The sequence below is a fragment of the Pristiophorus japonicus genome, chromosome 6 (genome assembly GCF_044704955.1).
Source record: "Pristiophorus japonicus isolate sPriJap1 chromosome 6, sPriJap1.hap1, whole genome shotgun sequence".
Classification (NCBI taxonomy): Eukaryota; Metazoa; Chordata; class Chondrichthyes; family Pristiophoridae; genus Pristiophorus; species Pristiophorus japonicus.
Window position 1 is genome coordinate 142,788,888 of NC_091982.1, and position 18,781 is coordinate 142,807,668.

The window sequence follows — 18,781 nt, forward strand, 5'->3', positions numbered from 1 at the left end:
TATAAACACAATTTACCTCTGATAAGGTGTAGTCTTAATCACACTTTCTCGCATGTAGTCGACGAGCTGCTTCTGTGTCCTCCCACTGTGGAGGAAAATACAGGAGATTAACCACAACACTTTCAACACGACTCATTGCACCTTCAACAAGCTACCATAAGCTCAGCACACAGGTGGTCTAAAGCACTTGGCCATGAATGGACCAGGTGTGACTGTGTGTAGAATCCATGTATGACAAACACATGATCTCAGCTGTGCTGCTGAAAGCATACGAGAGTCCAAGACCAGCACTGCCCATTTTGACACAGTTATTAATTGTGCATGAAAAAAGCTATAAAAATTCTTGTGAAACTTCTTTCTCATGTTTAGACATAGCATTAATCACTGTTTTGCTTTCACCTTTAGTGCTTCAATGGGATCAATATCTGTGGTCAGTAATGGCAATGATTATTACAGTAATAAAAAGACAACATGGAAGCAGGCCAAACAGCCCAATCAGTCTGTATCAGCATTTACCTTCCATGCAAGCAAACAGTTCTAATTACATTTAGCCGCTCTGTTCCCATATCCTTTCATCCCCTTTTCCTTTATCCACTATCCAATCTAATCTTGAACGTTGGCAGGTTCTACCTCAACCATTAACCCTGGAAGTGAATTCCACAGCTTCACAACTCTCAGTTCCAAATCTCTTGTGTTAAAGGTCCCTCATTTCAGACCTTCCAACAACTAGAAACAGTCTGCTTCGATCTTCCCTGTCCCATTCTTTTTTAAACACTTAGATTATTTAATAGAGGTGTTCAAAATTATGAGGGTTTTTGATAGAGTAGTAGGGAGATACGGTTTCCATAGGTCAGTGACCAGAGGGCACAGATTTAAGATAGTTGGCAAAAAAGCGAGGGGGGGGGGGGGGGGGAAATGAGAATTTGTTTTATGCAGCAAGTTATGATCAAGACTCACTGCCTGAAAGGGTGGTGGCAGCGGATTCAATAGTAACTTTCAAAAGGGGAATTGGATTTATACTTGAAAGGAAAAATTTGCAGGGCGATGAGGAAAGAGTAAGGGAGTGGGACTAATTGGATAGCTGTTGAAAGAGTTGGCACAGGCCGATGGGCCAAATGGCCTCCTTCTGTGCTGTATGTGCCGAGGGCCCAGGGGCAGCATGGGCCAGCCCACACTGCAGCAGAGCAGGTCTCCAATCGTCCTGGTTCAATCCTTGCCATTGGATAAATGAACTTGATACTTTATTAGTTACAGGAAGGTTACACAGCTCATTAATTGCAGGCAGATACTGTTCTAAGGAAAGGTGTTAAACAAGCAACTTTTAGCATACATATATAATGAAATCAGTTTTGACCTTTAGTGCAGGTGTTTGCCAATGGTATACACCTGTATATTGATTGAAAAGCAATCTGAATGAGAATGAATTGGCAGCGGTACAGTACAGGTTGACAATGTTATTTATCATGAATTCAATCCTCATTCAACAAGGAGGCTGCACAGTCCAGGGATGGTCTAATTATGTGAACATTCAGTAAATATTTTAATTTGATCATTAAAATAATTGGTTGGCACAACTCTCGTTAACTATTCATTTTAATGAATGGACAAGAGATACTGCACCTTTTAACCCTTTGTCCCTCTCATTCAATAAAATTACTATCCTGTTGATGCACGAAATAATAGGATAAAAATGTTCAGAAACAATTCCTCCATTTGCAGCGATCACAGTGGTTATGTTATAATGAATAAAGAATTCAAACCATGAGATAAACTTACTTTCTAGTCACAGTATATGTATCTATAGAATAGGGAGCCATGGTGAAAATAAATATAGTCGTGGGACTCTGGTTGTGCCTGCTTCATACTGATGTGTGTTCAGTGCATACATCTTACATGTTCGTTTTTAATGATAAAACACCAGCTTGACAATGTTTTTAAAATACTTTAAAAATAAATGTAAGCATGACAGAAACATGCATTAGCCTTAGGCGTGATAAACAGGAATAATATATTATACATCAGCAGTGGCTCGTCAACAACTTACTCATTTAAATCGTATGTAGAGCTACATCCCATCAGGCTCAGTAATTTCTGAAAACCAGCTAATTAACAAACAATACTCTAAATTGAGAGAAATGTTAAACAACTAAAACACGGTTAACATCTACCTGTATCTGAAGGAGGAGCCCCTGCTGAATAAAACTGGCTTGGCCTTTGGTTTGGGTTGGTCCATGAGTCTGAAAAAGGTGTGGTACTCGACACAGTTCTTCCAGAAGATCTTACACAGGTCACGATCAGCCAGCAGAAACTCCAACGTATCCTGGTATGAATCCTGCAATCAGAGCAGTGTCACTGGTATTACAATTGTCTCTCAATAACAACAATTTACATCCATTTAGTGCGCCCTTAACATAGAAAAAACATCCCAAAGGCATACAACAGGAAAAAATGGGGCACCAAGTCAAAGGAGATATTAGGAGGTGTTGACCAAAAAGCTGGTTAAAGAGGTGGGTTTTAAAGAGGGTCCTAAAGGAGAGTGATGTAGAGGTTGAGGGGGGAAATACTCGAGTGTGGGGCTGAAAGCACAGCCACCAAAGGGAGAAGAGAAACACAAAAGACAAGTCAGATGAATGGAGAGTTCACATGAAAGGGGGGTTGTAGGGCTGGAGGAGGGGCGGGGTTAGGGAGATACAAGGATAAGAATTTTAATGGCGAGGCATTAGGGGACCAGGAACCAAGGTAGGCCAGCGAGCATAGTGTGATGGGTGAACGAGACTTGGTATAGGATAGGAACGGGGAGGAGATAAGCAAGTTTATGGAGGGTATAGGATGGGAGGCTGGTCAGAAGAATATTAGAATAGTCGAGTCTGGTGGTGACAAAGGCGTGGATGAAGGTTTCAGTAGCCGATGGGCTAATGCAGGGGTAGAGACGGGTGATGTTACAGAGATGGAGAGGACATGGTGTCTGAAACTCAATTCTGGATGGAATAGGACACCAGGTTGTGAACAGTCTGGTTCAAGCCGAGACGGTGGCCGGGGAGTGGCAGGAATCGATGGCGGGGCTAAGGAGCTTGTGGTGGGGCCAAATGTTCAGCAGGAGGAAATTGCGGCTCATCCAAGACCAGATGTCAGACAAGCAGTCTGGCATGAGGCAGTGAAGGTCAAGAGAGGAGAGATAAAACTGGATGTCGTCTGCATAAATATGAAAACTGACATCTCTGTCAGTTGCCAAAGGGCAGCATGTAGATGAGGAAGAGGGGGCCAAGGATAGAGTCTTGGAGACGAGAGAGAGAGAGAGAGTAAAAGGTGCCAGGCCGGGAAGTAAAGCCAATGCCGGAGATTCTGTAGATATGATTAGTTGGATAAGAAAGAAACAACTTTCGTTTAGGATTTGGAATGCACTGTCTGATAGGGTGGTGGATACTGATGTAATAGTACTCTACAAAGCAAATTAGATAAATACTGGAAGGAGAAAAAATTGTGGTGATATGGGGAAAGAGCAGGGAGTGGGACTAACTGGATTGCGCTTCAAAAGAGCCAGCGAATACTCGAAGGGCCACCTTCTGTGCTGCACTATTCTATGATTCTATTTAGCACATTTTCATAACCTCAAGACTTCCCAAAGCGCTTTACAGCCAATTAAGTACTTTTGAAGTGTAGTCATTGTTGTAATGGAGGAATACGTGACAGCCAATTTGCACACAGCAAGGTCCCACAAATAGCAATGAGAGAACCATCATAACTCTTTTAGTGATGTCAGTTGACGGATAAATATTGGTCGGGACACTAGGGAGAACTCCCCTACTCCTCTTCAAATAGTGCCATGGAATCTTTTACATCCAGCCGAGGGGGAAGGCGGGGCTTCAGTTTAACGCGTCGTCCGAAAGATTGGACCTCTGACAGTGCAGCATTCCCTCACTAATGCAGTGGAGTGTCAGTCTGGATGTAGTGCTCAAGTCTCTGGAGTGGGGCTCAAAGCCACGACCTTCTGACTCAGAACGAGTATGCTAACCACTGAGGCACAGCTTAAACCCAAGGGGTGAGAATGTACACATGGCCAGAGTCCGAGAACAGGAGGGGCCACAGCGTTAGAGGAAGTTAAAGGTGTGGGGACAGCCTATGGTGTCCTGAATGAATGTGGATTGTAGAGAAAGGATGTTGGCAGTTGATCACAGAATCAGACATTTACAGCATAGAGGCCGCCATTCGGCCCATTGTGTCTGTGCTGGATTGTGGACTTGCAGTTAAATACTTTACGGTGCTGAGAAATCTTGAATACCGCGGGCTAGAAATTGCCAACCACCCCACACGGGATGGATAATTCGAATTAAATGAATATTCTCCATCGGAATCCATGGGGCGTAGAGGGAAATTGGCTCCAACTTTTAATTGTTGCGGCGGTGTTTGAGGCGGCCGAGTGGTGGAAGTGCATCGGGAGCGGGGCAGAAGGTGGGCGGGATCAGCTGTCGGGGGGTGGGGGGCACCAAGTGGCAGCAGCACTGCTCCTGCGGGGCAATTTCTCTTGCGGGGCGGACAGGGGTCACCGTGTGCTCGACGCCCTCAGCTCCGGGGCAATTTTGGATGGGTCGGACCATCCGCCTGCCCCCAGTCGGAATGGCCTTACCGCCCTCTTAGAGGTGGTAATGGACCTTAAAGTGGGGGGCAATTTCGGCCCCTGCATCTTGTGCAATAACCTGAAGATGAAGGATTGCAGGGACAGTATCTGACTTAGAACTGTAGAGAGTGAATTAACCAGTATTCAGTGCCATTATCTCATTTCTCCTTGGGAGCATTTGCACTGGTGCTTGTTTTGGTCGGATTCCGGGGCTGGCCTTTGCGAGATGGCTTGCGGTGTTCATGGGCTGCAGAAACCCCTGCCAAATTCTCTCACTCCCTCTCTCATTCCGCTCCACTTCTCCCTCCACTTTTTTAAACCCATCTTTTTGATTTAAGCTTTCATTCACTTCTCTCAACGGTCCCACCACTTTGTCCAATGCACACTGCGGAATGCTTTAACAGATCGAACAGGGGTTTTCAAGCTTATAAATACAAAAACAGCAAGCAGCAAATGAACTCTTCCCAAAGCCTCAAACCGTACATGGACTTCTGGGTGGAGCTTGATGAGGAATCTTTTCCTCTTGAAGCTAAGTTTCCGGATCTTTGCCCAGTTGAAGGTGTTAATTTTTGTATTGCCCTGTAAGGGTGGAGAAACAGTAAAAATGTTACACGTTTAGATTTATAATCCTGCGGCTGGATTTAGCTGTGGAGCTTCCAGAGGCAGGCGCTCAAGAGCTAAACCACAACTCCTTACACAAACCCTTCCAATGGCACATACTGATCAGGCAAAGCTAATGCTACTTTTTAAGGCAGTTCGCAGCATTCTTGATGGCTCCCCCATCTCTATTGAGACAGGGAATTAACCAGGAAAAATTGCTACAGAACAAAGGATTGCAAATCAAGCATATCGTCTTGAAAGTCAAAGAGGTATTGCTAGAGTGATGCAACCATAGTACAAGTGTGCTTATAGCTAGCATTAGACAAAACAGTTTAGAATGGTCACAGGAAAAATTACACGGAAAATTAGAGAAACCAACGAAAGGTGACGAAGACAATGATTCAAGGAAGCCAAAAAAGGACTATGAATAGACTTACAGCGGGTATTTTCTGTTTTGCTCAAAGCAAAATAGCAGCTGCTATTAGCATAGTCTCCTCTGAGCCCACACCCTTACACATCTCAAGTGTACGAGCTGAAAATCAGTATGTTGGTTTATATTTAATTTAAAGTTCATATCTCTACCTGAAACACCAGCACTCCCATGTGGGCTACAGCCAGATTGATTTTTGTCCCTTCCCTGTCAGAGGCCGCGTGAAAACGAATTCCATACATCTCGAGCTTCCGTGCTATCTCCAGTACCTGGAAATCGGACTCAGCTGGAGTCTGGCCTCTGGAACACATACAGAACACGGTTACTAAGACGATAGCTCAGAATAATTTGTGACAGTTGTACACAAGAACATGGTCAGAACACCCAGTGGCCCAGGGATCCAGTAATAAGCAATCCATTTGTTTGACAAGCTATACAATTGAGGGGTTTTTTGAATGACATTTGTCTGTTATAAATGACCCCCTCGCCAACTTTACCTATCTTTCCTAATAGGTCTAACCTCTCAGTTCTGGTATCATGCTAGTAAATCGTTTTTGCACCTTCTCTCGTGCCTCTATATCCTTTTATAATATCTAGGCTAGAACTGTTCACACTACTTCAAGTGTAGTCTAACAAAGGTTTTATTCAAGTTTAAAACAGCTTCCCTGCTTTTCAAATCTATCCCTCCAGAAGTGAACCACTTGTTTTTTTTTATTATAAATAGCCTCATTAACCTGCACTGCTTTTAGAAATTTGTATATGCAACCCCAGATCCCTCTGTTCCTCTACCTCAGTTAGACTAACTGGTCTGTAGTTTCCTGTCTCCCTCCCAGGGTTCAGGGAGCGGAAATGTAAAAAGTCAGAGAAAGGAGGAGGCAATAGAGCAGAGTAGCGATGCAGAAAATGATAACCAGAGTGTGACAGGAAGGGACAGAATGTATAAAAATAAAAGTGCATCAGAACGTGGGGTCAAAGCAGGGAAAAATGGTAAAAAGGCAAAATTAAAAGCTACTTATCTGAAACTACGGATGCTGCGTGCAAAGATAGATGAGTTGACGGCACAAAGAGATATAAATGGGTATGATCTGATAGCAATTACAGAGACGTGGTTGCAAGGTGATCAAGGCTGGGGTCTGAATATTCAGGGGTATTTGACAATTCAGAAGGATAGACAGAAAGGAACAGGATGAGATCAGTGCAGTAGTGAGAAATAATATCGGCTAAGATCAAGATGTAGAATGAGTTTGGGTGGACATAAGAAATAAGGGGAAGAAGTTACTGGTGGGCATAGTCTATAGGCCCCCTAACAGTAGCTACACTGTTGGACAGAGTATAAATCAAAAAATGATGGCAGCTTGTAAGAAAGGTACAGCAATAATCATGTGCGATTTTAATCTTTATATTGATTGGATAAATCAAATTGGCCAAGATAGCCTTGAGGAGGAGTTCATAGAGAGTGTATCCGGGATGCTTTCCTTGAATAGTATGTTGTGGAACCAACCAGGGGGCAGGCTATCTTAGATCTGGTACAGAAATCCCACTGCCCTCCGACACAACCTCCTCAACCAGAGGCAGTGACGGGCAGGGGAGTGCCACGCTGTGGTGTAGGCAGGGTGGGAGGAAGAGGACATCGAGCATCCCTGCAAGGGCAGGGGGGGGTGTGGGGGGGTGGAGGGGAGAGAGAGGTGGTGGTGCCGGGTAGAGGGGTGGGTGTTGCTCCTGTAAATATAATAATCTTATGTAACCTTTGTTATTGTGCACTTGTAAATATTGCTGACCCTCGGTTGGTGCGTGTCATTTTACTGTCATGTGTGGTGTGCTGAGAAACACACATTTGTCCCTCAGGTCATCTGCTTCATCAGGAATATCTTCCCATCCACATCTGACTGCAGTGTATAATGGGTCCTGTCATCAGGCCGTCGCAAGACAAGGAAGGGTCACCAATGCAGGAAGCCTGCCGTTCAATTACTCTCAGTTTACCTACTTGCAGGGCAGACCTTAAGGCTTGCACTTCAACCCTGTTTCTTTGAGGCCAAACATGGAGTGCCACCCCCAAGATGTCATGGTCATCAGTTACATTGCAGTACATTGTGTGACACAATTAATGAATCAGCTTGGATGTACTAAATGTGACATGCTGAACACTTTTCAGTTACTCAATAATTTTCCCTTCGCCATTGGGCTTCTCAATGAAGGACTTTCAGCAAGGTCCAACAAAAAAGCCTCCTTCAGCTTAGATACATTTCAGTCACTTTTATAACATCCAATTTAAACATCGCCATTAGCAATAAAGTAATATAACATACACCTAACTTTTTTCCAGCAGTCCCACTCATAAGGTGCAGCATCCGCCCGGCTGCCGTCATGTGATGGTCTCCAGCACTCCCTCCCATTCAGTCTCCATGCTGCCCGACTGGCTCCCACCTCTCCCTCCTTCCCTCCCGATCTCACTGCCATCCACCTCTCCCTCCTTCCCGATCTCACTCCCGTCCACCTCTCCCTCCCTCCCGATCTCACTGCCGTCCACCTCTCCCTCCCTCCCAATCTCACTGCCGTCCACCTCTCCCTCCCTCCCGATCTCACTGCCGTCCACCTCTCCCTCCCTCCCGATCTCACTGCCGTCCACCTCTCCTTCCCGATCTCACTGCTGGCCGAATGCCGACCAGGTCAGACCTGCTTTTCCCGAGCGGTCCTTCTGGTGGTCGACCGGAGGCCAGCATAACTGATGAAAATGGCATTTTCCAACATCTGGCATGGGCGGGCGGCACGATCAGACGTCGGCGGAACCCTTCCCCACCAATCGACCGCTGTACGGAACCTCGACAGCAGATGGACGGTTCCGGAGGGATCGCCCAGAAAACCGACAGTTGCGGCGGGACCTCGGCGGATGTGGGCGGAACATTGACCTATTTCTGCCCCCTGGAGTGGGACGTGAACCCACAACCTTCTGACTCAGTGTGCTGCCCACTGAGCCACAGCTGACACTGCATAAGGATAAGGATTTTAAAACTGAGGCACTAGGAGACCACGAGCCAATAGAAGTTATCGAGGACAGGGGTGATGGATGAGTGGGAATTGGTGTGGGATAGGATGTTGCCAGCAGAGTTTTAGATGAGCTGAAGTTTGTATAGGTGGAGAAAGGGAGGCCGCCCATGAGAGAATTGGACTAGTGGAATCTGGAGATGAGTTCAGCAGCAGAAGGTCTGAAGCTGGGGCGGTGACGGGCAATGTTAGAGGTGGAAGGAGGCGGTCTTTGTAATTGAAACAATATGGGGTCGGCAGCTTAGCTCAGGGTCAAATAGGACGCAAGATTGGGCAGAGTCTAGTCCAACCTGGGACAGTGGCCAGGGAAGAGGATGGAACTGATGGTGACGGAATGGAGCTGGTCGCGAGGGCCAAAGACTGGGTATCAGGCAGCAGTCTGAGAACAGGCAGCAGAGGGGTCGAGAGAGGCGGTGGCAGTAGAACTGGGCGTCGCCAGCATACATCTGGAACCTGATAAAATGTCTGTGGATGATGGCGCCAAGGGGATGAGGAAGAGCAGGGGGCCAGGATAGATCTTTGAGGGATTCCCAAAATGAAGGTGCAAAGGTGGGAAGGGTACCCAGTGCAAGAGATGCTCTGGTTACGATCTGTCAAATGTACCTTGGGGAAATGTTCCACTTTGTATGTAGCTTTACAGTTTTAATCGGTATGATTTTCTGTGGAGGCGCATAGCTTCGCTCAGCAATTTCCCAGAGTAATATAGTTGACTTTCTAATATCATGATCTGCTGCCATGGTGGAACACACTGATGTTCCCAAGCATCACGTGACTAAATAATGGGATTCCCAGATGATGCCGCAGCTAAACACATTATGTAATGTGGGAGGGACATTATTTTCACAGGACCGAAACCTGATCAGTGCTGAACCAGCCAATCTCAAACAGGACAGGACAGCTGAGGGGATGCTTCAACTGCCAGATTCCCCACTCCTGATCACTATCCTGTAACTTTGATTGGAAAATGCATGTGTAGACGTCAAGCGAGGAGAATGTCAGGTCTGGTTTGTCATTTTGCCATGTATCCCCCACTCTCCCATCCCCTCCGCAGGTCGGGGACATAAAAGAGCTGGAGTGGCACACCACTATAACTTCCAGCACGAGCTGCTACAAATGTGTGACGATTTCCAGGTGGACGACTGGGTGACGTCACTAAAACCCAGGTCGCCGTTTGGAGCACGGGCAAGAACATCGGCTGGGGGGAGCGGAGAGAGATCATGGTGTTTGTGGCGGAGGAGCGGCGAGAGATCGTGGCGGAGATGCAGCAAATGAGGGTACCGGCCCCAGAAGAGCCGAGGGCCCAGGGACAGCACAGGCCAGCCCACACTGTGCGCACTAGGTCCGTGCAGCAGAGCTGGTCTCCAGTCGTCCTGGTTAACCCTTGCCACTGGATAAAGGCCTAGCTCTGTGAAGCCCGTGTGGTGGCTGGTGTGCAACAGTCACCACACTTTAAAAAAATCCACACACAGGCATCTTCCACCCTTCAACTGGAGTTCAGGACTGGAATATCGGGTCTTTCATTGAAACATCTGTGAACTCAAGCAGAAGCAAGTCATCCTCGCTTGAGGGACTGCCTATGATGATGATGGAGACATGGAAAATAGTCCATTCAGCAGAGACACCAGTGAGTTGCAGGCATCTGCACTCCAGCAATCACCAGCTTCAGGATAGAAGTAGTGGGGAATGTGGGGGGGAAAAGCTACAAGTATCACTGCAAATGTACCCCAGCATCGGTCACTGCCAATTGCAGAGATGCAGAGTGCTGTGGCGGAAAAGGGAGCGAGAGTGCAGGTAGTGATAATCTTCATCACAAAGGAATCAGTTTTATTGACCTCAACAATTTATAATCAGATCTTTACACTTCATACAATTCCAGCATTTTATTTTCCTAAAAAACATGACTGAGAAATGGATCCTTTATGTTCAAAAATGCTACAGACAAACTAAGAATACTTTTGCCCCCATTTAAAAACTTCAGTTATGTCAATCTAAAGCATTCAGCTCTTTGATCAACAGTGCACTGTACCAGACAAGCAGCTTTGAAGAGCAGCCATTTTCCAGTGCCAGGTAAATCAGAAACACATGCAAGGAGACCTCACAGCTTGTCCTAAAGGTGCATGTTTGATTGCTCCTGCCCATAGCATTGAGGCAAAAGATTTTGAGAAGAAAGCGGTGATATACAAACTATGTATTGCTTCTCCATTCATCCTGTCAAGTGTGCAACAGCTCATTATTGATGGAAAAACCTCCTCGCTATGGCAAAGGTAAGAGGGATAAAAATGCTGCATAAATTGACACACTGAAGGATACTAGATAAGAGAAAGAACGCTTGATTGGGGTTTTATTTTGATCACAAACAAAACCCAAGAGCTAGCAGCTGGTTCAGACAAACAACACTCACAGGTTTTTCCAGTGGAATTCTATAATCTTTTCCTGTAACATATTCTGGTTTGGCAAGAGTATGTTATTCTTAAGGTACTCCAGATCTCCATCGCAATCCCCAATTTCAGCTAGAAAGAGACGGAGGAAGAACACGTGTTTTAGTGATGCAGCAACTGATCAGAATGACAGAAGGTCAAGCATGCCATCATGGACCATTTCAGGTTTCACACACAACGGTTGTGGGATTAGGGATCACCACCAATAATCCAGGGCGGGTCCGCTCTAAATTGTGGGAACAACAACTCCAGGATGTATAAATAAATCTGCGAGCCTTATATTATACATGGGGCTTGAATTATATTCAATTTGATTACACTAAAGTAGGGCAGGATAAGGATAAGAGAGAAGGATATATATGGAGAATGTTATAATAATGAGAAATTTTAAATATAGTACAATTTATTAAATGGAAGCGAGGTAACAAAATTAACGTGGCACCACAACTGTTTTTGATCCAATGTATTGAACTACAAGTGATCAGACTAGAATCCAGAAGTAGCAGCACTCTGCAAACTGGGTAGAATATGATTAGCGCAGAGATCTTGGACGGTTGTAGGAGTTCAGATAGGGAGGGGCGAGGCCATGGAAGGATTTGAACACAAGGTTGAGAATTTTTTTAATCGAGGCGCTGCCAGACCAGGAGTCAATGTAGGTCAGCAAGCACAGGGGTGATGGGGGTGACTATGAGAACAAATCACTCCCCCACTCTTCATCTGAACATTCAGTCTTTTTAAAAAATAAATTGGCCTCAAACATCATACGGCTCCAGGCCAGGTCCCGCCGGCTGAGGGAGACCTTCACTCCCACCAGAAGGAGCTGGAGTGCGAGGCCAGGCAATGGTGAAGAGGCAGATTGACCTGGAGAAGCAAAAGCAGTGCCCACTCCCTGTCATTCCCTTGCTCTGACGGTTCAGTCACTACATCTTGGTCTCTGCCTGTCATTCCCTTGCTCTGTCGGTTCAGTCACTACATCTTGGTCTCTGCCTGTCATTTCCTTGCTCTGTCGGTTCAGTCACTACATCTTGGTTGCTGCCATGAACCTGAATGAGGCATTTCTCATCTCTTTCAAAGACACAATTGCCACTCCTCAGCTTTTGACCCTATTCCCACTGAATTGCTGACCACACAACTTCCCTTCCTTGCCCTCACGCTAGCTGATATTGTAAACAGCTCTCCTCTCCTCGGGTACTGTCCCCCTCTTTCAAAATCAACCATCACCCAACCCACCCAAAAAAGAGATGCACTTGAATCCTCTGTCCTTGTAAACTATCACCCCATCCCCAACCCCTCTTTCCTCTCCAAAATCCATGAACGTGTTGTCGACTCCAAAATCCATGCCCATCTTTCTCAACTCCATTTGCGAACCTCTCTAATCAGGCTTATGCCTGTCACAGCACTGAATGCCCCTAATCAAAATCACAAATAGCATCCTCAGTGACAGGGACATTAGTGCCTATTCACCCTGACTGCAGCTCTTGACACAATTGACCACATCATCCTCCACTGTCCAGCTATGTGGGACTATCTTCACCTGGTTCCAACCTTACCTATCCAGTCACAAAGAATCTTCTGCGATAACTTCTCTTCCCGCACCCACACTTCAGTCTTGGGTCCCCCCAAGGATTCATCCTATTTTTCATCTACATGTTGCCTCTCTGTGACTTCATACAAAAACACATCATCATGTTCCACATGTACGCAAATGACACCCAGCTCTACCTCACCACCAACTCTTTGACCCCTCCACTGTCTCTGATTTGTCACGCTGCTTGTCCGACATCCAGTACTGCATGAGCAAAAGTTCCTCCAACTAAGCATTGGGAAGACCAAATCCATTATCTTCGGTCCCCCCCACAAACTTCTTGCTCCAACCACCAACTCCATCCCTCTTCCTAGCCACTGTCTCAGGCTGAACCAGACTTGAAACCTTGCCATTCTGTTTGATCAAGCTCAACTTCCAACCCCATATCCTCTCCATTACAAAGACCGCCTACTTCCACCTCTAACATCATGCGTCTCTGCCTGATTCAGCTCATCGTCTGCTGAAACCCCCATCCATGCTTTTGTTACCTCCAGACTCGGCTACTCCAATGCTCTCCTTATTGGCCTCCCACCTTGCACCCTCCATAAACCTTAGCTCATTCAAAACTCTGCTACTCATATCCTAACCCGTACCAAGTCCCGTTCACTGATCTACATTGGCTCCCAATCCACCACCACCGATTGCAAAATTATGTTTAAATCCCTCCATGGCCTCGAAATGCACCCCCCCCCCTCCCCCCAACTGTGTATTCTCTAGTGCAAAATTATGTTTAAATCCCTCCATGGCCTCGAAACGCACCACCCCCCCCCCCCCCAACTGTGTATTCTCTAGCCTTGCAACCTGCCAAGAACTCTGTATTGCTCCAATTCTAGCCTCTAGGAACCTCCCCCACTCCCTTTACCCCACCGCTGGCAGTCATACCTTCAGCTGCGGAGGACCTAAGCTCGTAAATTCGCTCTCTAAACCTCTTCGCGCCTCTCCCCTCCTTTATTACACCCCTTAAAACCTACCTTTTTGACCAAACATTTAGTCAAACGTCCTAACATTTCCTCCTTTGGTTCGGTGTCTCTCTTTGTCTGATTACGCTCCTGTGAAGCATCTGGGGATTCTTTACTACATTAAAGGCACCATATAAATGCAAATTGTTGTTGTTGTTGAGCCTAATGATCAGCTGCTGCTTCTTGCCTTTAATGGTTTTACCCTTAGCCCTTTATCTAAAAACTTCCATCTTAGGCTCATTAGCTCCTCTGAGCTCAAGTCATGTTCCACATTTCCTCCAGAACGAATGCGGTCTTTGGAAGACGGTTTTGTGTTTGCCCATCACTTCAATCCTGGGTGTTCCCCAACACATCAATTTCAAAATCTGCACGCTCATCAACAAACTCCTCCAGAATCTTGCCCCATCCTCCGAGTGATCTCGTTCACCTGTGTGCCCTTCAATCCTGGTCGCTTATACATCCCGCTCCTGCTCCTCTGCTCCATCATTGGTAGCAGAGTTTTGGACTGCCTCAGCCCGACACTATGGAACTCCCTTACTAAAACCCTCCCCTTTGCTTCATCTCCCACTGTCTCGAAACAACTTATCCAAACTCATCGATTCCAACATGCTTTTGGTGACCACCCATAAACGTTCCACTATTCAGTTATCTCCTCTGGGAAGTACCTTGGGCAAGTTTCTCCATGTTAAACTTGCTGTATAAATGCAAGTTTTGCTGCTAACTCTTTCACGCCAAGCACTTATTTCCCCCCTCAAAAACTTAACTCTCTAAAACATCAATACTCTTCCCAAATCTGGACAGTCTCTTCCTGTGCCCTTCTCATACTCCTAGACCGAGTACAGGAAAAAGCTAGTTGCCTCATAGGCAATCTCTTTCACCATTAGCTCCGAACTCTCTCCATCACAGCTTTTCTTATGTCTCTATTTTGATGCTGTTATGTTCCGTGTCCTTCAAAACGATCCTCTTTTGGTCCTTTGAAACCCCCAAAACACCATTCCACCAGATTTTTCCTTCACCCTACTGTTTAAAAAAACAATTGTCTGCTTTGCCAACTCATTTTCCCAGAATCTCAAATCTACACAGATAACATTCAATGGTCGAATGATGCAAACGCAGCATTAAAAATGCTGCTGAAAGCAGCCACTAATTGTTAAACAACTAGTAATGAACTAGATTGCTGTGGTGGGCCATTCCGAAATGATGTTTTAAGAGTAAGGGGTTAAAAAGGCTCGCCAGCCACAATCAATTTGGGGCTTTAGGTACTAACTGACTTCAATCTATGCCAAAGGCACTGGTACCGTCAGCAATGAGCACATCTTCCTTGCACAGCAATGCATCTATTGCATTTACATAGCATTGGTGAGCTGTAGGTGGCAGTGTCTTGTTTAGCTTCAACACTCACACTGCAAGAGATGGGAGATGATGAGTGCGGACGTGTTCTCATTGCACATGATTTTATTCTCTGCCAGGTCCCGCTTAATCTGCAGTGCAAACAAGTATCTGGAAATGGAAAATGAACACATTATATAGATGGCTTCTCATATGAGTTCGAATGCACCACAACACACCCAGCATCACAACCAGGTGTCTAATTCTTTAACATTTGTCCACCTGCTCATCAAACCAGGGTTGCTTTCAAATTATTATTTATTTTCAGGATAAAGCACCTTTCAACGGTCTAGTGTCACAGAACTCTACGATCCTGCATCAGATACAGTGATCTGTAACATCGGCCATGGCCCTTTTAGATAAACAGCCCGTCACTCTCTACAGAAAGGCACAAGCTAGCTGCACCAGCTGTTAGAAAACCTGAGGGAGAACACGGGATGAGGCAGAGTTCAGCCAGGACAGTGTCTGAAATGTGATTTCCTTAGATATTACAATTGCTTATGATTTTCACAATCAACCTGGGGATCAGTGGATTGGGAGCTGAGCATCATAGGAACTTCCAGCACAGGAGGTGGCTCTTCGGCCGGTCGGGCCTGTGCTGGCTCTGTGAAAGAGCAGTCGTTTTCAGTCCCACATTCTCGGTTTTTGTCCGTAACCCTGTAAGTTCCTCATCCTTAAGTCGCTGTCCACCTCCCTTTTAAAATTATTTATGGAATCAGAATCCACCACCTTTTCAGGTAGAGCCTTCCAGGTCCCAACAACTCTAAGAAAAATTCTCCTCAGCTCCCCTCTCAACCTTTTACCAATGATTTTGAATCTAGGATCTCAGGTTGTTGATCCACTCGCCAGAGGGAATAGTTTTTCTCTATTTACTTTATCAAACCCTTCCATCATCTTGCAAATCTCTATGAGGTCACCTCTTAACCTTCTCCAAGGAGAACAGTCCTAAATAACTGAAGTCTCTCATCCCTGGAAACATCCTGGTAAACTTCCTCTGTATCCTTTTTTAAGGCCTTTATATCTTTCCTGAAGTGCGGTGCCCAGAATGGTCCACAATACTCCAGCTGAGGCCTAACCAGTGATTTATGAAGTTTGAGCATTATCTCTTTCCTTTTATATTCTATGCCTCTAGTTATAAACCCAATTAACCCATATGCCTTGCCCTGCCACCTTTTAAGGATGTGAGTATATGGACACCAAGCTCTCTCCGCTCATCTTCACGTTTCAAAATTGTGCCATTTATAGTATTGTCTTTCTATATTAGTCCTCCCAAAGTGCATCACTTCACACTTCTCCCCAATGAACTCCATTCTGCCATGCTTCTGCCCCTGTCTCTCAGCCTGAGGTCTACAACTATCCTCATCACTATCTACTACGTTGCCAAATTTTGCATCATCTGCAAGGTTTATAATGCTGCTCCCCTAAACCAGAGTCTGGGTCATTTATAAAAATGAAGAATAATGGACCCAAAAACTGGCCCTTGGGGAACACCACTGCAAACCACCTAGTCTGAAAAACACCCATCCACCAGCACCTTCTGCTTCCCGTCACTGAGCAAATTCTGCATCCAGAAGCACCACTTTCCTCTTAATTCCATGGACTTGCCTCGAGTAGGGAGAGGGGTGGGTGTATCCACGAGTGGAACAAGATCAGCTGCCTGTGTATCATGGGGCAACCCTGGGCTCAATAAAAACATCCATGAATGGAAATGTGCTAAGCAAAGTTAATCTTAAGCATGATTTGTCTATTCTGATCCTCTCACCAGCTTGTGTCAGGTGAACCGAACACAGCTTCAACCTGGGATTTTGCACTCTTCCTGTTTTTGGGCAGGAGTACGGTTATAAACAAAAAGAAAAGCATGCAAGACAATGTGATTCAAATATTCAATGCAGCCAGGCGTCAGTATGGGGGAAAATGCAAAACTAATCAGAAGCACACTGCTGTACGAAGGACATTTGTATCAATGACCACCAAGGGTTAAAAGTTTTCTAACCACCATCGAGAGATTAAATTTTGAGAATAAGACTAGCGGGATAATTGTATTGTGCATCACAGAGTGCTGCGGGAATCATCCGTTACAATACATCCCAGTGCCGCTCATTACCTTGTGTACTCCTCCTGTAGCTGGCCAGGGTCAGGGGGGAAAAACTTAACAGAAAGCCTGAACACCGTGTTCTTTGGTCCTGTAAAGAATGAGAGAGAGAGACACACACACACACAAAAACTGAGGATTAAATTTGCTTTGAAGCACTCACCCGGGTGTGCCAAACACCAAAGGTATGATTTTAATACAGGCAGGGCCTAGAAAAAACTGGCCACAAACACAACCAACACGCAGGTCAAGGTGACCTACTTAAAGATGCATGATCCCACATGAGAAAATCCATTTTTGTCTCAAGTTTTGGTGTCTTATCACTTTAAAACTCAGTCACTGTGCAAAGAGAATTTAGCAACCTGTCCCAACACAACTGTGGTAAAGTTTTAGTCTCCCTGGTAACAAGCTTGCGGGGGAAATGAAACACAATGCACACTCAGACAAAAATATCTAATCTGCTCAAGGAGTTAAGTAAAAGACATCCCGTCATAACTTGTATATCACTTTAAATCATTTGCTTGTTGACAGTTTAAGAAATGCAATTAATATTACATTGGAATTACGGGGTCTGCCCTAAAGCCCTGCTGCTTTCGAAGATTGGGAGTGGGAATTTATGCCGGTCTGAGAGAATCTGGCACCTAAAGGCAATTACCAGACAGGCTCTGCTGTTTGCTTGCTTAGATCTCAATACAAGGACAGACACTTTCAACGGCATAGGGAGTGGGGATTAACCCATACAAATGATCCAGATTTGAAAACTAATAATCCATGGTAAGAAGGTTAAAACAAGAATCGGAACAACGCCACACATTCTATTTAATTTTGCATACATAAATAATCAGCTCCTGAGAAATAAATGGAGACAACGTTGATGCACTTTGTTTCTTGATTTAATACAGGATGGCATTAATCAGGACCTTCCAAAACAGAGTCATCAATCACTCAGAGTTGAATGGGAATACGTGTTTAACAGATTTCTGAGAGCTTTTTGAGGATGTAACTAGCAGGATAGATAAAGTGAAGCCAGTTGATGTAGCATATTTGGATTGCCAAAAGGCATTTGATTAGGTGCCACATAAAAGGTTGTTGAGCAAGATAAGGGCTCATGGGATTAGGGATTAGGGATAATATGTTAGCATGGACAGAGGATTGGTTAGACAGAAAGAAAACAGCGGGTAGGGATAAACAAGTCATTTTCAGGTTGGCAGGTTGTAACCAGCGGGGTGCCGCAAGGATCAGTGCTTGGGCCTCAACTATTTACAATCTATATCAATGATTTACATGAAGGGACCGAGTGCAATGTATCCAAGTTTGCTGACAATAAAAAAGCTAGGTGAGAAAGTAAGCTGTGAGGAGGACAGAGAGCCTGCAAAGGGATATAGACAGGTTAAGTGAGTGGGCAATAAGGTGGCGGACGGAGTATAATGTAGAGAAATGAGAGGTTATTCATTTTGGTAGGAAGAATAGAAAAACAGAATATTTTTTAAATGGTGAAAAACTATTAAATGCTGCTATTCAGAGAGATTTAGATGTCCTCGTATAGCAAAAAACAAAGTTAGCATGCAGGTAACAATTATGAGACCAGACCTGGAGTACCGTGCACAGTTTTGGTCTCCTTATCGGAGAAA

At 45.3% G+C, this 18,781-nt stretch overlaps 1 protein-coding gene across 3 annotated transcripts in view; it reads right to left on the reverse strand.

Annotated features, from left to right (window-relative positions):
- farp2 (FERM, RhoGEF and pleckstrin domain protein 2) overlaps positions 1-18,781 on the reverse strand; it is a 125,766-nt gene that overhangs the window by 91,455 nt on the left and 15,530 nt on the right. For all 3 annotated transcript variants that reach the window (XM_070883224.1, XM_070883223.1, XM_070883226.1), the window contains exons 3-9: positions 17,163-17,241; positions 15,072-15,169; positions 11,089-11,197; positions 5,798-5,945; positions 5,099-5,194; positions 2,169-2,332; positions 17-85 (exon numbers count right to left, since the gene is read on the reverse strand). In XM_070883224.1, coding sequence (XP_070739325.1) covers positions 17-85; positions 2,169-2,332; positions 5,099-5,194; positions 5,798-5,945; positions 11,089-11,197; positions 15,072-15,169; positions 17,163-17,241 — 763 coding nt within the window. The remainder of the gene's footprint in view (positions 1-16; positions 86-2,168; positions 2,333-5,098; positions 5,195-5,797; positions 5,946-11,088; positions 11,198-15,071; positions 15,170-17,162; positions 17,242-18,781) is intronic.